This window comes from Chelonoidis abingdonii, chromosome 18, assembly GCF_003597395.2.
Source record: "Chelonoidis abingdonii isolate Lonesome George chromosome 18, CheloAbing_2.0, whole genome shotgun sequence".
Classification (NCBI taxonomy): domain Eukaryota; kingdom Metazoa; phylum Chordata; order Testudines; family Testudinidae; genus Chelonoidis; species Chelonoidis abingdonii.
In genome coordinates this window covers 18,657,214-18,677,574 of record NC_133786.1, presented here as the reverse complement: position 1 = coordinate 18,677,574, position 20,361 = coordinate 18,657,214, and the positions used below count along the sequence as shown (strand labels likewise).

The following is a 20,361-nucleotide window of genomic DNA, read 5'->3' as shown; positions in this document are numbered from 1 at the left end:
CCAGCCAATGCAGCCCCGTGGCTGTAGCCTGCGGGGCAGACTCTGTTACTGGAGCTCACAAAAATTCCACGTCAGTCACTTAACATTTATAATTCACAGGCAGGAAAGCATCATCTTTCTTCCCTCTCCTGCCCCCCAACTGGCTTTCCTCCCTGCTCCCCCTCCTCTCCCTGGCACATAATGAGTTTGATAAGAAATTGTCTCGTTAACAGGATTAGCCATGGAAATCTCTAGTCCCCTCCTATTCATTTTGTAATGTTCCTCATCCTGTTCTGTAATTTTCTGCTGGTATTAGGCGTCGTGGACCACCTCGGGGAGATTAATTCCTGCTCGTTCTGTGATAGTGTGAATGCTGATCTGCCAGAACAGTGCACTCTGCAGCTGCAGGTGCCATGCTGTCATTATGGCTAATTTACATGAAACCCCCATTAACTCTTTCCCCGAGAAGCCTCGTGTCTTGAAATCTGCCGCACCCCTCAGTCCACAAGCTGCCTCGTACACTGCAGCCATATCCCTTGTGAGATGCAGGGGACAAGTCTGTCACCCAGGCGTGGAGGAGGCAGCTGGGCTGGCTGGTGGGGAGGCGAGGAGGTAGTTTGGTTTAGTGATAGTGACGTCTTTCCCAAAGTAACTTCTGCATATAAATAAAACGACTCAGAAATACTCTGCCTTATACTAGAAGGCAGCCGCTCTTCTCATAGAACTGTATCTTTTATAGAAAGCTGCATAGGCAGATGCATTAAAACCTTATGGACCAAATTTTGCTGTCACTTACCACTGTAAACTCACTGATTCCTGTTGCGTAACTCTGGTTTTGCCCCAGTGAAAATGAGAGCAGAAATTTGCCTCATGATAAATAATTACTCTTAATTTAATAATTCTTTATAACTGACAGAATACATCCACCCCCCCTCTCCCCGGAAGTTATTAAAAGAGGTCTCTGTTCATACCAGTTTTATTAAGTCATGTGCACATATCAGGGTCCAGTTTTAGGTCATGTTCACCCACAACTGGATGCTATACATAAAGAAATTTGGGGAGAAAATTTGCCTGAGGAATTTCCTCAAAGATCCTTTAAAAGGGGGCTTTTGGGTTGAATTTAGATCAAAATGTAGATTTTGAGAAACCAAAGCTTTTAAAAAGCATAAGACCAATAGCAATGTGTTTGATTAAATAATTTTGCATGGATTTTTTTTTATTTGCTTAATGGTGTAAACATGCCATGTTTGCAGCACTCACAATGCAGCATTTTGCTACTGCATTAAAACCTCCAGTTTATCATGCACAAAAGGGCGTATTCTGGTATATTTCTGAGAGAGGCAAAAAGTAAACAAACTGCATTAATAGGGAAGAGATGAGGATACTTAATATCCTTTTGGCTGTAAACATTTACAGGATTATTTGTAATTTAGCACAGGAAATTTGTGTTTTTCAAAATGATTTTTAAACAGACAATTCCCCTTTTAAAGTGAATAATTTATTGAATTATTTTTTCTTCTTTATATTCATTGAGTGTCTATGAACAGATTTGTTTCTTCTAGTTTATTTTTAATTACTTGCCATACTTTTGGTGACTAATTCTTGAAATGTGCCTTGTGCCCAAGCAACTGCTGGTGGCAATTTGGTATACAAACAGTGTCATTTGGTTGGTTGGTGTTGAGTTTTGACAGGGCACATAAACTGCATAGTAATGGAGCATGCGCTTTCGTGGGTGAATACCCACTTCATCAGACATGCATCTGACGAAGTGGGTATTCACCCACGAAAGCTCATGCTCCAAAACGTCTGTTAGTCTGTAAGGTGCCACAGGATTCTGTGCTGCTTTTACAGATCCAGACTAACACGGCTACCCCTCTGATACTTGACTGCATAGTAATGCCTCACTTTCCAGAACTCTTGGGACAGGGACAGTTGATTTTACAAAGTCAGTATTTCTTTCAACAAATACTTTCCAAGCTCTGCATTTAAAAATTGCTTCTTTCAGGGATATTCCTGCTGCAGAACTTGCTTGCCAGTCTTCTGGTGGAAGGTGAAAGCTGAAAGGGTCAACAGACAGGCATGGCCAATTTGTTTTAAACCCTGAACAAATATTTGCAGGACACTTGCTTGTAAAAACTGCCCAGTTTCCCAATCGCTAGCAACCCTCCGATGAAACTGAAAAGCCACACGTTTCCAACAAGCCAGTGGAAATACATCTTTAAAACAATTCAGAAGTAATTGGTGGAACTCCTAGCCACAGCATAGCCTCAAGCTGAGCAGGATTAAAAAATATATTAGACACTTAAATAAAATATAATATTTATATATAAATATATTAGACATTTGTATGGCGAAGCAGATCCCCCAGTTGCATAAAATAAGACAGAAATGTACTAAGGCTATAAACTCTTATGCTTCAGGTCCTAAGCCAACCACTAGCCGATGGGGGGTTAAAAAGGAACTTTGCTCTGGGGGAGAATTATTCCATAATTGCCCTTTCTGGGGTTTCTTCCACCTTACTCGGTAGCAGCTGGTGCTGGGCACAGATGGAGACAGGAGACCAAGTCAGATGGACCATAGGTCTGATCCAGTCAGGTAAACCCCCTGTTCCTGTGCTGACTAACATCTGTTCTGACCTGCAAAAACTGGACACCCAATGTGAGCTTTCAGATGGAAAATGTATTTCCAAATGCCTCGGGCATGACACGAGAGGGAGAGAGCCACCTGCAAGTGAGGCTTAAATAGACCTGGAAATAATTGCTTTGCAAAAAAAGGGGATATTGGTTTGGACTACGAGCCCCTGTTGTGGATCCTCAGCTTGCTTTCTCTGAATGCAGGGTGCAGAGCTGTGTTTGGTGCAGGAGCTGAGATGTGGCCAATGGCAGCTGGCACAGCAGGGACGGTTCTTTAATTCTTTTTTTACAGTTGTTGGTAGAGGAGAAGACATTGCAGCTCTGTTGGCTCTCTCAGGCTTAAATGCAGTGATCAAAACCGAAGCTAGGGGAAATGTGGCGTTTTTACTGATGGACTAGGATCCTGCTGTTCTTTTTTAAACCCGAAGAGCCAATTCACTGGAAAAACACCCATTGCTGAATTGCAGCTCTGAAATACATGGAATGGGATTTGTCAGGGGATTAGCATCCACAAAATAAATCTGTATTCTCTGGTTCTCAGTAGCCTGTGTAGGGCCTGTATCGGGCAGTAAAACCCTGCCAATGTACATAATTGCTGTGGAGACCAAGAGGTGGGCCTAGCCTAAGCACAGAGTTCTTTGAGAGGGAGCGGGGTGTGCACATGATAATGCAGGGCCCTGGGCAGTGGGCCTTGGGTGCTGGAAGGAAAGACTTCCTGTAATAGGGACATTAAGGAAGAAGAGAGCACTTGCAAATGATGAATAAGTATTGCCATCTATTAAAGGGCAGAGGTAGATGTGTTAAACCTCACGCGCATCAGATGAGGTGAAACCTGAGATAATATCAGGTGGATTTAGAGACGGCTTTGGGGATCAATCATGCGAGAGGCAGGAAGTCTCTCTCTCTCCAGGTGAGAGATGTGTTAAATAGCATCCGTCTTGTGAATGAGCTTAACCTTTCACTACCCAGAGCCATTTCATGGGAGGAAGCGTTCCTGTGAGTCTGGGGCTGGCTGGAAGGCAGTGCTAATTAGTGGGAGCTTGCAGGAAGAAGGAAGTGTTGCAAAGTACAAGGAATAAAAGGGCCTTTGGCAATAATAGCTGGGGTGAGGCAGTCCAATGAGAGCTCTTTAACGCTGGGAGATGACAGGCCAAAAGGAAGGCAGGATTTACTGAAGGGCTGACATTCAAACCAGAGCAGTGCAGACCCAGCCCTGAACAGCACGTGGCATTCATCCTACATAGTCAAAGTTGAGTTCTAAGGCTCAGCTACAGTGGCTGGCAGTTCTCACGTTAAAATGAGTATGGCCCTGCCTTCAGAAGCCTAGCGAGATTAGAAGAGCTAAGCCTGTGTGGTCTGGTTCCTGGATAGCAAACGAGGTGACAGAGCAGCTCCATGGCTGTAAACGAGGCTAGAGGAGAATTATTGTTTGGAAGCCCTTTGGGGCAGAGACTTCCTCTGCATTTGGACAGTACCTGGACTACATTTTGGGAGCTGAGGCAATAGAAATAGCAGGGAGGGAGGTCACAGGAGTCTAACCTGGAGTCCTGGGATAAAACTATACAAAGGAACATGGCACCCATTAAACAGTTTAAAAACCGGCTCATGGACAGGTCTCAAAATGTAACTGCAAATAGGGAATCCTCATCGAACGGGTGTATTTCCAGTGGGGACCCGCAGGGACCTGTTCTTGGCCCTATGCTGCTTAACACTTTTATCAATGACCTGGAAGAAAACATAAAATCATCACTGATAAGGTTTGCAGATGGCACAAAAATTGGGGAATGGTAAATAGTGAAGAGGATGAGTCACTGATTTAGAGCAATCTGAATCACTTGATAATTGGGCACAAGGAAACGGTATGCCTTTTAGTTCAGCTAAATGTAAATGTGTTCATACATCCAAGAACAACCAACACAGGCCATATTTACAGGATGGGGGACTCTCTCCTGGGAAGCAGTGACTTGGGGGTCATAGTGGATAATCAGCTGAACCTGAGCTCCCAGTGTGATGCTGTGGCCAAAAAAGGCTAATGTGATCCTTGGATGCATAAAAAAGATAATATCAAGTTGGGAGATAATATAAACTCTGTATTTGGGATTGGCTGCTATGGGAATGTGGGTCCGTTTTGGTGTCCTCAGTTCAAGAAGGATGTTGATGATTGGAGGGGCTTCAGAGAAGAACCATGACAATGATTAAAGGATTAGGAAACATGCCCTGTTGTGACAGACTCAAAGAGCTCAATCTGTTCAGTTTAACAAAGAGAAGGTTAAGGGGTGACTTGAACACAATTTGTAAGTATCTGCATGCGGCACACGTTTAATAATGGGCTCTTGTTACACTTGTTCTGCTGGACCGAAGATCCATTGGTTGGAAGTGGAAACTGGGCCAGTTCAGACTGGAAATAAGGTGGACATTTTCCAGTGTAATTAGTCATTGGAACAACTGACGCAGGGTCGTGGAGGATTCTCCCTTAGTGGCTGTCGTTCAACCTGGGCAGTCCTAGGGTCTGTGCAGTGCACAGTGGCCCCTCGTGGCTTTACGGTCTATGGAAAAATTAAAGAAGGGCAAATTAAGGCTGAATATCTGGACAGTGAGTCGTCTTTGGCTGTGGACTAGTCTTCCAAGGGGAGAGGGGCCAGGCCTATCAGCTAGGACATAGCAGAGCTAAGCAGCAGAAAGCAGTAGAGGAGGATGTGCTGCAGGGAACTGTCCTGCCTTGGCTAGGAGGAGCTGGCACCTACTTAGTTTTTCCCCTCAGCAGCTTCTCTTGTTCTGCAGTGACCTGAGCTGAGCCCTCGCCCCCAGCAGCGCATGCATCCCACTGCGTGCCCACTATGTGAGAATTTCAGGGGCTGACCGTCGTGGGGACAGTCTCACAGCCAGCAGTGTCTGGGCCCTCTGTGCAGCACAGCTCCTATGGCTGGCCTGCTAGTGATTTTATCTGCAGGATAATATCTGCATTTCTGTTTCAGAGGCGCAGCCATTGCTGTTGTAATGCTTCGGCGGAGGTGGGTCTCCAGCGGGTGCTGCTGAATGACAGGGACATTGTGGTTGCTACCACGCAGCATGTTCAGGAAAGGGTTTGGAGTCAGGCAGTTCTATTTCCACTCCCCGGAACAATTACATCCTGTTTTCAAAACCACCTCCTTTCCTTTTTCTCTTCTTTGGTGTCATTCTCCTCGCTCAGAAAATCCATTTAAATGCAATTCCATTCTTAAAACGTCCCCTTCATGCATGTCTAATGAATGTCAGGGAGATGCTATTACAATGAAGCCGAGTGGGATCCAATCTTGCAGAGTGTCTACAAGTCATTTGGAGAAAACCCTGGGAGTGCTCCCAGTTTTATTACGGCATAATTAGAAATAAAATCTTGTTGCACTAGGCAAATGAGAGATGGGTGTTAATCCTGTAACAGGGGAAGATAGAGATGTGCCTATAAAAGAGACCAAGGACAGAAAGAGAAAAGCCTTTCATGACTCCTCAGTTTTCATCTCTCCTGTTTTATTTTCTTCCTCTCTCTGACTCAGCATCTATCCAGTGTCACATGCTGCAGCTGGTTCAGAGAGGACCAGTTTTTTCAAATGCCCCCAGCCCTGTGAGATGTCAGCACGTTCCCCACCTGCTGTCCAGGGGCGGAGAACATGGGAATCCCACCTAGCACAGTATCTGGATCAGATGCGGTGTTGGGGGTGGGTTAATTTCTGGAGCATTTCTGCCTCCGCACTCAGTCACTGGGAGGTCAGTGGCTTGGCATGTGCATGGCAAGAGATTCAGTGAGGTCTAGATTGTTCTGCTGCTCAGCTGTCTGAGGCAGCTCTGAAAGCAAGCCTCCCTGTGCAGGCTTCTCTCAGGCGTTGCACAGGGAGGCCAATGCCTTGGCTCTGTAAGGCACCCCATCCCCAGAGACGCTGCCTGTGTGGATTCTGGCTGCTTAGTATGCAAAAGGTATTCAAATCCCAGCCCATGCTCTTCAGAGTGAAAGTGGGTCATTCTGATGTTGCATCCCTCTTTGTATTGTTTAAAATCACTTCCTGGAATGGTCCCTTTGAGACTCAAGTTACAGTGTGACCACATAAAAGAACGATACCTGTGGAACAGCAGTGGAATGCTTAATTGGAGCCTTAGGTTGTGCGGGCAGAAAGTGCATGGTGGAGCAGAGAGCAGAGAACTGGGCTGGCTGAGACGGGCCCCACTCAGACGTTGGCAATCATACAACCCTGGTCTCCAGGCGTAGCCTCCCCTTTCATGTGGAGAAAGTTCTCTTGCTCAGTACAAGTCAGGTAAGGGTTTAAATGTGCTCATGTAAGTTGAGTGCTGGTGAAAGTCCCCACTGGGTACCACTGGAGATCCTCTTCTCCCCACTGTAAGGGGGAGCAGCAAGGGCACTGGCTGTTCAAACTTCCCCCCACTACATGCCGTCAATCTGCCTCTTTCCTGCTCTGGGCTGGCCATCCTCTGCTCGGAGAGGGTAGCTTGCTTTCCCGGTGTCTGTCTCGTGTCTCATAGCATACACAATGTGCACCCTGGGGCCTTGCAGACTGAACTAGTCTCTCGCTCCCAGGAGATGGCCGCTTCAGGCAGGGCTGAGAGATGACAAATCGTGTCAAACCAATCTGATAGCTTTCTTTGATAGGATAACGAGTCTTGTGGTTAAGGGAGAAGCGGTGGAAGTGGTATACCTAGACTTTAGTAAGGCATTTGATATGGTCTCGCATGATATCCTTATCGATAAACTAGGCAAATACAATTTAGATGGGGCTACTATAAGGTGGGTGCATAACTGGCTGGATAACCATGCTCAGAGAGTGGTGCATAACTGGCTGGATAACCATGCTCAGAGAATTAGTTCATTAATGGCTCCCAATCCAGGTGGAGGGTATTAACAAGTGGAGTTCCGCAGGGGTCTGTTTTGGGACCGGCTCTGCTTTCATTCATTCATCAACGACGTTAGCATGTTGCATAGGAAAGTATTACGGCTTATTAATTTGCGGCGATACCAAACTGGGAGGATTGACCTGCTTTGGAGACAGGGTCAGAATTCAAAATGATTTTCTGGACAAATTGGAGAATGGTCTGAGTAAAACCGGATGACGTTCAATATAAGACAATGCAAAGTGCTCACTCCGGAGGAACAATCAGTTTCACACATCAGTTTGGGAAGGACTGTCTAGGAGGGAGTTGGCAGCAAAGATCTCAGGTCAGTGGACCACAAGCTAATATGAGTCAACAGTGTGATACTTGTTGCAAAAAAGCAAAACGTGATTTCTGGGATGCATTACAGGTGTGTTTGTAAACAGACACAAGAAGTCATTTCTTCCACTCTGCTTGCGGTGGTTAGACCTCAACTGGAGTAATTGTGTCCAGTTTCTGGGCACCCATTTCAGAAAGATGTGGAGAAATTGGAGAGGTCCAGAGAGAGCACAGATGATAAAGGTCTTGAGAAATGACCTCTAAGGAAGCTAAGAATTGGCGTTTATTTGTTTGAAAAGAGCAGACTGGAGGGACATGATACAGTTTTCAGGTATACTCAAAGGGTGTATCAGTGAGGAGGAAGAAACTTGTTCACCTTAGCCTCTAATGATTAGAACAGAAGCAATGGGCTTAAACTTGCAGCAAGGGCAGATTTAGGTGGAATTAGGAAAAAGTTCCACACTGTCGGGGGTGGCTTGGACACTGGAATAAATTGCCTAGGGAGGTTGTGGAATCTCCATCTCTGGAGATATTTAAAAGTAGGTTAGATAAATGTCTGTCAGGGATGGTCTAGACAGTATTTGGTCCTGCCATGAGGGCAGAGGACTGGACTCGATGACCTCTCGAGGTCCCTTCCAGTCCTAGAGTCTGTGAATCTATGAATATGGACCTGGACCTCAGACTCCCAAAGCCATTGTGGAGGCAAGACGATGTTTCCAGGACATGTTATCTCTTTCGAGCTAAGCCTTGCTCTTCCCAGATGGAGGAGGAGGAGGAGGAGGACAGGGAGGTCTTGGGTACAAAGCGTGACCCACTTACTGAGCTGGAATCAGTTATTTCGCAGCTGCCCATGAACTTGAAGGTGGACGTGTTCTGCATGGGCGTTTGGCTGCTCTTTGCTACTCAGCCTTGTACAGCTACACAGGAGAAATATGTCGCCTTTGAAAGGGGTAGGAAACCCCCCCCCCCCCCGCCCCCCCCCCCCCCCCCCCCCCCGGGATTGTGTATGCAGGGAAACATGAAAATACATCTGTCAGATATCTCACAGTGCTGATTACATTTGGATTAACTGATGCCTTCTGTTTAACATCCATGGGATGGATCCTTAATCTATGCCTAATCTAGCCTTACTCTAGTTAGGTGTGTGCAAAGCTATCGGCCGGCAGGTCAGCCTTTTAATTACAGTGGCTGTGCTGAGAGGCAGCCCATTGTGCAAAGCCCCAGTGGCTGATTTGGGGGAGCGGGGGTGGTCTCCTTGGCATCTGTGCTGTGCAGGATCTCAAGGGAGGCAGCTGAAGAGGTGTTGATAGACTGAAACAGAGGGGTAACATGGTCCGGGCAGCAGGCCTACAAAATAACACCTGTGCTTGGATGCCAGGTGGCAAAGATTTTCCATTACTGCTGAGCTGGAGGACACAGACTCCCTGTCCCTTTGCAGATGACAGCTCCGTTGAAAGGAAGGCCAGGAAAGCCGAAGTACACTGAAAATCGGGGCTTCCCTGCCTCCCTCCCCGTCTTTGCCCCAAGGAGATAGTCGTTACTTTACCCACGGCTGAAAATAGCTCCCAACAATCACTGGCTGCCCTGGATGCCGTGGGATGCATACGCTCAAACCACAGCTAATTAATAAATGCTGGCACCTATTGATCCCCCAGCAGTTACAACAGAATGCACAAGGAAGTATTGGCCTCAGAGTATCAAGGGAAAGTTCTCTCATTAGTCTTATGAACTATACAATGTGCTCTCTCTTGCAGCCCTGACCCCATTGTTCTTATAAATCTATATTGGATAGAGCAGGAACTGGTAACCTGTATTGATTGTAATTTTTCACTTGAAATTGGAAGGCCCTGTCACGGAGTCACCGGGCGATGCTCTGGAACTGCTCCCCACTAAGCCAGTCAGGACTTTGGGGAGCCTCCTCTCCCTTGGAGCAGACTTGTTCAGGGCAAGAAGCTCACACGTCTTCACCTCCTGGGTCTCTCCTTGGAGCATTCAGCATCCTCTGCCCCTCCGTGGGCTTCCCACAGCGAGCCCACCCAGGCGGGGTCCTGGGGAAGCCACAGGGTTCTGCACCCCCACTTTGCAGTCAGACGTGACTCTCAGCCAGCAAAACAGAGGTTTATTCGATGACAGGAACAGGGTCTAAAACAGAGCTTGTAGATACAGCGAACCAGACCCCTCGGCCGGGTCCATTCTGGGGGGCAGTGAGCCAGACCCCTAGGTCTGCACTTCACTCCTTATCCCCAGGTAGCTCCAGACTAACCTCCCTCCAGCCCCTCCTCTCTGCTCAGCTCCTTTCCCGGGCCAGGAGGTCACCTGATCCCTTTGTCTCCAACACTTTCAGCTGGCACCTTTGCAGAGGAGGGGCCCAGGCCATCAGTTGCTAGGAGACAGAGTGCCCGGCAGTTAGGGGCACTGGCCCCTTCCTCTGTAGCAATCACACACCCTTATCCCACCACCAAGATACTTAAGAACTGCCTAGGGGACACTGAGGCACCAACACAGTATTCAGAGCAAACATTAGGAACAGTCCCAGTTCGTCACAGGCCCTGAGACGGATACTGTGGTTTCTTGGCCACTACAGGCTTCTGGGTCTGGAAACGGGCTTTGGCAATGCCCCAGGCTTGTATGTGCTTTTGGGGGTTGAGATACCTTCCTAGTAGCCTGCCAAAACATGGCCATGCATGGAGACTCTTCTGCGATCTGCTCGCCAAGATGCACCATCTCTGTCTAGACAATCTGATCAAGGCAAGTCTTAAGTGTCTGCCTCCTTCCCCAGATTTGGCTCTTTAGCCCTTGCTGGAGTTATGTTCCCCTGTTTTCTACCCTCATGTCCTGCAGGGAGCATGGTGCATTGGATCCACCTTCTGTGATGTAGGAACACGAGAGAGGGAGGATAGAGGAGTAAGAGATGCCAAAGGCCCCTTCTCCTCCATCATCTCCAGCTCACTTCTTCTCCCCACACCATCCCTGGGTAGTGGGATTTTTGGAAGGTTATTTGCAGAGGCTGCTAGTCGTGTCCAGCTCTGAGAGCTGTTAAAACAGTGCAGCTTCAATCTGGCCACAGATGCACTTAATCCTCTGCTTCCCGTAAACCTTTCCCACCTCCTGGCAGGCAGAAAGATTTGACTTTATTCGAGAGTCATCAACGTTAATCTCGCTAGAGGAGTTGGCAATAAGTCACTTTGGAGAGGTCTCAGTTGGAGTGGTTCACGTTGGTTATTGCCCATGTCTTTCCCGCCATCCAGGGTAATTCTCTTAGACAAAGTTATTTGTCTCTTTTTTTAAAAATTGAAGAGACGTCATCGGGTTGTGTAGACCCTAAATTTAATGTCACAGTGTCTTTAAAACTGTATATTGCAATGGGCGAGGTGCTTATTACTTCCAGTGCAGAGGGCTTTTGTCGTCACTCAAGAGATTTAACCTTTGAACAATATTAAAATGGACCAATCCACTGCATGCCCAGAAGGTTTTAATGTCTGAACACTCTTGTTGCTGTGAAGATAAATGATGGAACGTCCATAGACCCCATGCTCTCCATTCCTGGAGAATGCCCAGGGGAAGAACGGCTTGCAGGGTATTGTGTATGCAGGTAATTGTTTCCCATCTTGCACTTACTTTCAGAGATGAAGCTCTTCCAGCCCTGATACCCCAGTCATGGAATCCCTACAAACTTTAGAACAGCTTGTACATAACTCAGTTCATACAGAACTCGACTTGTAGACCCAGGCAGAGACACAGGTTCATGCTGTGTTGCCAGTTATTGTCACTTGATAGTGAGTCTCTCAATATTTGGTGGGTGTTTTTCTTAGAGCCCCAGCTTCTGGAGTCATGTGAATATGGGATAATCTCAGCTTTCACTGGGGAAAATAAGTTTCCAGTCCTCATGGTTGCAAGGAAAAGCTTAAAAAGGTGACCTCTGACAGCTCAGAGGATAGAAGGGAAAGAAAAAGAACACGTTTGTTGTTTTTAAAAATGTCATGGGTTTGGGGTTGTGACTCATGATACTTCAGCCCTTGGGTTGGCAATGTGGCACATGCTAGTGACTAGCAGAGTTCCAGGTGTGGAAAAGGTATACCCCGGTCCAGGAAGTCCTTTCCCACAGAGAGGGCCAGCTTATTAAGGAGTCCCAGAGGTTTCTGTCTGTGTCTCACAGAATGTTTCCATCCAAATCTGAGTGGCTCCCACGCAGACTGAGAGGAGTGAAGGACTTAGCGTGCTCCTTGCAGTCGGGTTTATGGAGAATGCTGGCCATTTTGCCTTCCTTAAGCACATGAGAAGCATCAACATGGCGCTAATGGTCCATGGGCCCTTTGTTCTGAATGGCCTGATTTTCGGGTGTTGAGCTCTTGTACTGAGCTCAGTGGTAGCTGCCTGGCACCAGGCGTGATGCCATAGTCACAGAGTGACTCCAGGCAGCAGGCTGGGATAAATAGGAGATCTGTTTGCCTGCTCTGCCTACCTCCACACACCATTCCGCCAGTGCCGATTCTGTTGGTGTCTGGGGAACGTGCCCCCTGGCCAGGCATTTGGAGTAGCTCAGGAGAACATTCCCACCAACCCAGTGAGTTTGCTCCAGGTTTTACCTGATACCCAGGGATTGGGGAGTTGAGTCAGGGCTGGTGAGTGCTCATGAAGCTCAGAGAGAGCTGGCAGTGGTCTTTGTATGTACCTTGCTGGAGTGCTTCTGGGCTTCCACTGAAGCTACTCGGCTCGCCTGGGACCAGGGTCCAGTTGGTTGGAGAAGTGCACATCCCAGCTGTCCTCGCTGGTTCCCTGGCTTGTTCCGTGTACGGAGAGCACAAGCAACCCTGTTCAGCAAGCAGAGCTGCTGTCCCTTGTCCGAGCCAAGCTTCCCAGTGGAGTCCAAGGACTTGAGGTGGAGCCATTTTTGTATTTTCTGGCCCAGCACATGGTTTATGTCCGTTTGCCCTCACAGCACTCCCACCTGGCTTTGCTCCCTGTCCACCTTACCTCTAGCACTCTGAACTCCTGTGGCTGGCTTTCTGGCTGGCTCTCCCACCCTGGGGAGCCAGCCTCTCTGCATGGCGGGCAGGGAGGGTTCTTATAACCTCATGGAGGCCATTTCAGACCTGGTGGCAGGGAGGCCAAGTGTAAATAGGTGTCAGGGCATTATTTGTATTAATTTTGTGGTGCGGATAATCCCCCCTCTCCTTTGGTCTCCTTGGGTTTTTCTTCGCTCTCCACTGTGTGGGCTTAGCGGGTTCCTCATCCATTTCCCCCACAGCAGGCCATAATTTGATTCTCATCAAACATGCAGAACTGATGTTGTGGAAGGTCCCTCCAGAGGTTTGAACATCTTATTGCAGCTGTCTGCACTCCCTCTCTCGCGCTGCGCAGCGCTCTCGCTTGGGAAGCCTTTGTTTCTGGAGGAGTAACACGGCGTTCTGGAAATGTTACTGCAATTAAGTATGCACAAAAAAATAGTAGGGGGAGGAATGAGGACAGTCAGGGTTGTGGAGCAGCAGTTAGCAAGATGCAGCAGCTGCTTGTTGCCATAGAAACTGCCTCCTCCCTTGCTTAAAATTCCAGTACAGCCAATATTCTGTGCTTACTGGTTTGCTGAGAGATGAAACATTAATGATCTATTTGCATTTTATTGCAATTGCACCTGTGGGGCTTTTCTTTCTTTTTTTCTTTTTTGGACATTTGTATTAATCCCTCGATACTTCAGATTGACAGCTCAGAGCTATGACTGTTCTGCAATTGTGTGTGCTGCGGCATTGACTTTGCCATGTCATAACACAGAGACAAAACAACACATGCAGATTTTGACTAATGAGCATCTAGCCCCTCCTTGTAAACATGGAGATAGAAATATCTCTTTTCTCTCCCTTCCTTCCCTTCCAGGTTTTGCAAACCGGAGTGTGCAAACAACTCCTTTATTGAGCATTTTGATTACTTGTCAGGTCTCCTTTTGGCTCCTGGGCCGGACTTTGAGTTACTGGACCTAAAGACATTTTTGCAGGTGGCTTTCCAGTCTCTGTGTTTATTTAGGCATTCTGTTAACTTAGATGAATGTTAATTGTTTATTGAAGTCACTATTTTTCTCTCTGTTAAGAGTCCCTGACACAGAACTTGCTCTTACTGCAGTTAGAGTAGGATAAATGATTATCTGGCTGATATAGAACTAGATTAATTCATAGAGGATAGGTCCATCAGTGGCTATTAGCTAGGATGGGCAGGGAGGGTGTCCCTAGCCTCTGTTTGCCAGAAGCTGGGAATGGGTGACAGGGGATGGATCACTTGATGATTATCTGTTCTGTTCATTCCCTCTGGGGCACTGGGCACTGGCCACTGTTGGTAGACAGGATACTGGGCTAGATGGACCTTTGGTCTGACCCAGTAGGGCCATTCTTATGCTGAGATGGAAATGTGCTGGCTGGAGTTGGGGCTGAGCTTTGTGCTGCCTTGTGACGTGGTTTGCTGCTGATATGCTACGTGGTACGAAGTCTCCTCTGAAGGTTGTCCTTGGACTTGCCTGTGAGAGCTGCTGGGTGCGGGGGAGGGATCAGGGAGTGGGTTGTGAGCCTTTGTGCCAGGCTGCTTTCAGACTTCTGGCTCCCTCACTTCAGAAGATCTCTGCTTCTGTTGTGGGCATAAAAGATGCTCTTTTCTTTGCGTAGTACAGAACTGTCCAGGCTACTTCCAAACGGTGCAAGCTGATTCTCGCAGTAGGTCCTGTCCTAGGTTCAATGGGTATCGAACCTGGCGATTCAATGGGTATCGGACCTGTTCCCAGGTCTGTGGTTAGGGGGTGCTGTGCTGATGGATGAGCCATCTTTCAGATGAGAGAGAAAACTGGGGTTCCCCCCCTCCATCTGTGGTCATTGAAGATTCCCATGGCATTGCCCATTGCCATGGCCAAAATCGGACTCAAGAAATGACGTTCTACTGACAGTCTCCAGGCTTATGCAGTGGTGCTATGTGGCAGCACTGTGCTGCTAGCGAACAGCTGCCATGTCCTGCTCCAGAGGTGGCTGCATTGCAGTGGTGGGCCCAATCTTTTTGTGCCCTTTGGGGGTGAAAGGCTCTATCTAGCTGTTACGAATTGTGAGTGCTGTTAGAGCAAGATACAGTGTGCTTCCCAATGGGGAAAGCCAACGTTAGCCTCTTTCCAAAGCCATTTGCTTGCCCTCCTTTTCATGCTGCTGCTAAGGTCTTCCACAACCCAGGCATTTGATTATTAGTATATATTAATATTCATGGTGAATTATAAAGTTAATGAGGGGTCTAATGCCTCCTTGTTCGCCTGCTCACTAGCCTGAGGCATGGCCAGAGAGGCCTTACTTCGGTGCCAGAATGTCTCCTTGTGGACTCTCTCACCAGTCCAGCTGGCTTGGTTTATGTTGCTTGTTACCTGCTGTCCTCTGGAATCTTCCCCCTGGTGCTCAAGTATCAACTTAAGATTTTATTTGTTTTCGCAAGCTTCTAAGTAAGTTCAGCTAATTATTGACTCGGCAGGATGGATTTAATTTTAATTGCCACGTTCCAGTAGGGCATGCTGAGACTCGGCAGCACGGTCTGAGTTTGGAGTTGTAAGCTTGCCTCTCGCCTGGCCCTGCCTTCTTTAACAAGCCACCGTGGAACCGCCTCTCACGCTCCTCCCAGGCCCAGGATCTCTGATCCCTTTCCGCACGTTAATTGGGCCTCTGCAGGGGTACTGCAGAGACGTACTAGTTTGCCCATAGTAAAATGGAGCATGATTAGACCCAGAAGTGAGGCCAGTGCCAAAGCTGAGAGTGCAGCCTTAAATTCTGTCTGTCCAGTGCATTTCAGCAACCAGCCGGCACCACAGCTTACTCTTGTTGAGCTTTTCTATTGGGAGCACATTCAGTCAGATGAGGGGTATATTTTAAGTTAACCTGAAGATTATGACCAACAAGTACGTTCTAAAATGGACATCTAACACCATTCCTATGGAATGTCCCGGTCCAGGTATTGGGGCGTCCTGACCCCAGGTTTACATTCTTGGGCAAGACTCATTCACATGCAGAATGGTATCTGCACATCCGGCTTTCCGTTTGTATGCGCCTCTGATATGAACAAACGCTGCAGCTCTCTCCTTTTCTAGGCCCCCGAGCTGAGGGAGGAGTTGGACCCTTGGTTTGTCTGGGCTGCCCAGATGCCGTATTGACCACAGCGGGCTCTCATCCTGTGCTAGCAGGTGCACAGCTCCTCAGGTGCAGCAGGGCAAGTGACAGACGAATTTGTCCCCTGAATTCAGCTTTGAGTTTGTTCCTTTCTGTAACTCTATGCAACTTCCTTGGGAGTTCCCCTATTTTATGGTATCTTCACTGAGAGATTCACAGGTGCATGCTTCACTGCAGAGCAGCCATTCACTCACCCCATCCCTGGGATGCTTCTTACTGCCTAGTGATGAAATATGTTTAGTTTGATCAAACACAGAGCAATAACCAGACTTTTCCCTCTCTTCTGCTTGTGTCTCCAGAAAATAGGGTTTTTATTACTTTTTATGGAGGTTTGTACATATCGGACGTGCAGAAGGAAGATGCCTTGTCCACCTACAGGTGTATCACCAAGCACAAGTACAGTGGAGAGACACGTCAGAGCAATGGGGCTAGGCTCTCCGTGTCAGGTAAGTCTCTGGATCTGAACTGAATCTGTGTGTGCGAGTCTGTGTCTTCAATCTTCTTACCTGGCCCCTGTCACCATGATATCAGAACACTCCCAAGATGGTAACGTGTATGTAAAAGGACAGCCTAGGAGGTTCTACTGAGACTGGGAAGCCCAGCACGAGAGCCTTGAAAGGGACTAGGTTTTCAGACTGTGCTGCGCTGAGCACCCACTCTTTCTGGTGTCTCGAGTTAAGAATGGCCACGTTGGGTCAGACCAATGGTCTGTCTAGCCCAGCATCCTATCCTTCAACAGTGGCCAATGTCAGCTGCCCCAAAGGGAATGAGCAGAACAGGCAATCATCAAGTGATCCATCCCCTGTCGTCCAGTCCCAGCTTCTGGGGTTGCATCCCTGACCATCTTGGTTTATAGCCATTGATGGACCTGTTCTCCATGAACTTATCTAATTCTTTCTTTAAAATCTAGTTGTACTTTTGGCCTTCACAGCATCCCCTGGCAATGAGTTGCGCGGGTTGACTCTGCATTGTTGAGCACCCAGAGTCACTAGGCGCTTTGGGACATCTTGGCCTCAGTTCTCTCTGTTTATCCAGTCAGCAGACAACGGCCTTTCTATTACCTGCGTGGGGGTTGTTTGTTTGCTTTGTTTTCTGTGGGTGTGTGGAGATGGGGGCAGCAGAGAGAGAATGAGGATGAGCGAAAGCCTGGGTGTATGTTGAGGGAAAACAGTGGAGATGGGAAGATTTTATCCTCCTGTTCACCTCCAGGAGCGCTAGCTCTTGGCCAGACAAGCCAGCACAAGTAGCCCCAGAGAGGGGCTCGGCTCCTGTCCAGTTTGAACGTTCCCTGTGTGACTCTGCAGACAGGAGCCTGTAACAGGGTGCTGCAAGGCCCTCTTGGTTCCTGCTCCTGCTGTGCTGACAGTGTCATTCAAAGACCGACCCTGGGGTTCAGAAACCACTGGTGTCGTTTGTTTACAGGTTGTGATCCCACCAACCTTTTCACCTTACCCAGCTTGGGTTCTAGTGTCTGCATTCAGTGTGGGAAAGCTATTGCTCTGCTTCTGCTCCCCCACCTGGCTTCCTTTCTCGCAGCCTTTTATATACCCCAGGCTAAGAGGGCGGGCAGCTGTCTCCCATTCACCAGTTAGGTGCAGGTTTTCTCTAGCTGGCTCAAATTAACTTCCCTTAAGCAGGGCTGACGTGACAGAGCCCAGCACCCTGTCGCAGAGCCTGACATGGGAACCATTGGGATCTCCAGAGGATAGAGCTGGCCAAGCTGGTAGGACCCATGCTGGAAGGAGCTCTGATCCATGCATTAATTTATGGCTCTGGCTCTCAAAAGGTAGCCGATCAGTTATTTACATTGACTTCCATTTTCTTAGCAATATAATGGACTTAACTCCCTCAATATATTAATTATGAACTGGTGGTTATAGAGTTCTTGGAGAAGCTCTTGGTAGTACAGCAAGATAAAGCAATGGCCATTCTCCTCCGCAGGCTCTGTTCAAATGCCACCAAGGTCACAAGCGCACATGAGTGTTGATTCCAGCCCACTCCTTCCTGAGCATTTCTCCACTGGGCAGAAATGACCATGGCAGTTTCTTCACAGGGGGGAATTGAAGAGGGTTCGAGTGTTGGGGTCTGATGGGCATCGGCAGGGCTGGATGTGGGGACCTGGGGGGGAAATTGCAGGGAGTGCGAGTGTTGGGGTCTGAAGGGCGTCGGCAAGGCTGGGTGTGGGGGAATGAGGGGAATTGCAGGAGGTGCGAGTGTTGGGGTCTGAAGGGCGTTGGCAGGACTGGGTGTAGGGGGATGGGGAGGAATTGCAGGGGGTGTGAGTGCTGAAGTCTGAAGGGCGTCGGCAGGGATGAGGGGAATTGTGGGGGATGAGAGTGCTGAGATCTGAAGGGCATCGGCAGGGCTGGGCGTGGGGAGCCCTGGTAGGAGTTAAGTGCCAGGGGTGCTGCAGATTAGCATGAGGGGGGTGTGGGCTGAGTTCTCTGTATGTGTGAGGTGTGGAGGGCAGGGCGGGAAAGCAGGAGGCACTAGAGGTCGGGACTGAAGTACTTGCGCACAGGTGCATGTGGGGATCCCAGGGCTTTAGAAGGTTTTTGAGGGGTGACAAGTCAGGATTGGAGCTCCATCCAGGGACGTGTCAGGAAAGCTGACCCTGGCCTCCTACACACTTTGGCAATTGTCCTGACCCTTCCCTGCTGTCCACTAACTCCCCCCAAAATGACACAGGACGGGGTGGTGCTGGGGCGATTTTGTGTAGGTTAATGAGATTGGGAGTCAGCTCTTTTAACAAGGCACAGACACCCCCTGCATTCTTGGTGCATCAGGACGTACTGGAAGAGGTGCAGGGGCTTTGGCTCAGGGCTGGCTGGCCAGAAAGGGCTCACTCTAGTGGCAGCTCTCTATGCAGAAGCAGATGCAGCCGCCTTTCATCTAAGTTCGCTCATCTGCCGATTGCATTGCCCACCTGTCTTCCAGCCTCGCCCCACTCTACCTCCCCCCCAAACCTGGAAGTGAAGTACAGCTGCCAGTTGGGTAGCCTGGCAAGCCGTGCAGCATGACACCGGGCTATGATGTGATATGATGTGACAGGCCGCTATGTGAGCTGCCTGATGCAATGTGACGAAGATGCAAGTGATACTGCAGCAGACAGCACAGTCTGTATTGCCGGGTGTCGCGAGGAGCTCCAGGCTTCACTGCCTGCCCAAGTTACTCTAATCGGGAGGGACTTCACTTGGCTTGAATTCAGATCACCCCTTGCACCAATCAACTTCGAATCCCTAGTTCTCGGCCATATGTTTGTGTTGGTTTTGGCTCCTGTATTAACTGGTTGAGGACCGTGCCCTGGCAGTGCAGTGTGGGCTTGTGGTGAGCAGAGGGTTGGATGGAGAATGGAAGATGGGCTCCTAGGTTCCAGCTCTGACTCGCTGTGTGACCTGGGCATGTCACTTCTATTTCCATGCCTCATCAGTAGAAGAGAGATGATACGTAGCTACTGTGATGGAGTAGGGACTGTCTGTGTGGGGAACGGGAAAGCAGGGGATGTCTGTAGGTGAGGGACAGGTAGTCAGGTTGTAATGTGAGCCGGCAGGGGGGAGGGGGAGCTGCTGGGCGGAGGAGAAGGAGACAAAGGGTTTTTTCGGCCGGAGGAGGAGAGGCAGGACAGTTTGGGTTTGGGCTATGGGGAGGAATTCAGGGTACCCTAGCTGGGATCCAAGCACCCTGAACCCCCAGAAGGACTCAGTGGAGGGGTCCAGACTGTGCCTGCAAGCTCTGCTGTAACCTGTGTTCCTGCTGTCCAATAAACCTTCTGTTTTACTGGCTGGATAAAAGTCACTGTGGGTCCCAGGAAGAGGGGTGCAGGGCCAGACTCCGTGACAGCTACCCCACAGCGGGGTTGCGAGGGTTAAATCATGTTTGCTGGGCGCTGTGTACTTCCCAATGCACCTCTCAGCTGAGCACCTGCACATTGTCATTAGTATCCAGGAGCTACTGCCTTGCCGCCTCATGGCTGTTGAGCGAAGTAGCTGTCTGAAGGGCAGGGCCCTGTGGCACCTGTTGCCAACACCTGCCCACGAGGAGGCAGGCCCTGGGGGAGGAGGTGGAGCTAGGTCAGCCGCCGGGACTGGCATACTGGGCCACAGAGTTAGCAGCTGGGCTGACCAGACGTACAGATCCCTTACTCGTATGTCCTCCCACCTGACGGGCATGGACAGGAACTGCCCCTTCCCTGGGCTTTGCTCCGTTCTCTTCTGAGGACAAGACCCCCCCAGTCTCGCTCACCAGGCTTCATATTGTCTTCTCATATGGACAGGACCCCCCCACCCACGCTCACTCACCTGTTCTGGGCTTTGCGCTGTCCTCTCCCATGCTGGGGGTGTTCTGTTTTGGGGTGAGGGCGCTCAGTCTGGCTTGGCCCCATG

The 20,361-nt window shown here is 49.0% G+C and overlaps 1 protein-coding gene across 2 annotated transcripts in view; it reads left to right on the top strand.

Annotated features, from left to right (window-relative positions):
- Positions 1-20,361, top strand: part of DSCAML1 (DS cell adhesion molecule like 1) — a 323,770-nt gene that overhangs the window by 174,816 nt on the left and 128,593 nt on the right. For both annotated transcript variants that reach the window (XM_075073502.1, XM_075073503.1), the window contains exon 4: positions 16,279-16,425. In XM_075073502.1, the coding sequence (XP_074929603.1) occupies positions 16,279-16,425 (147 nt within the window). The remainder of the gene's footprint in view (positions 1-16,278; positions 16,426-20,361) is intronic.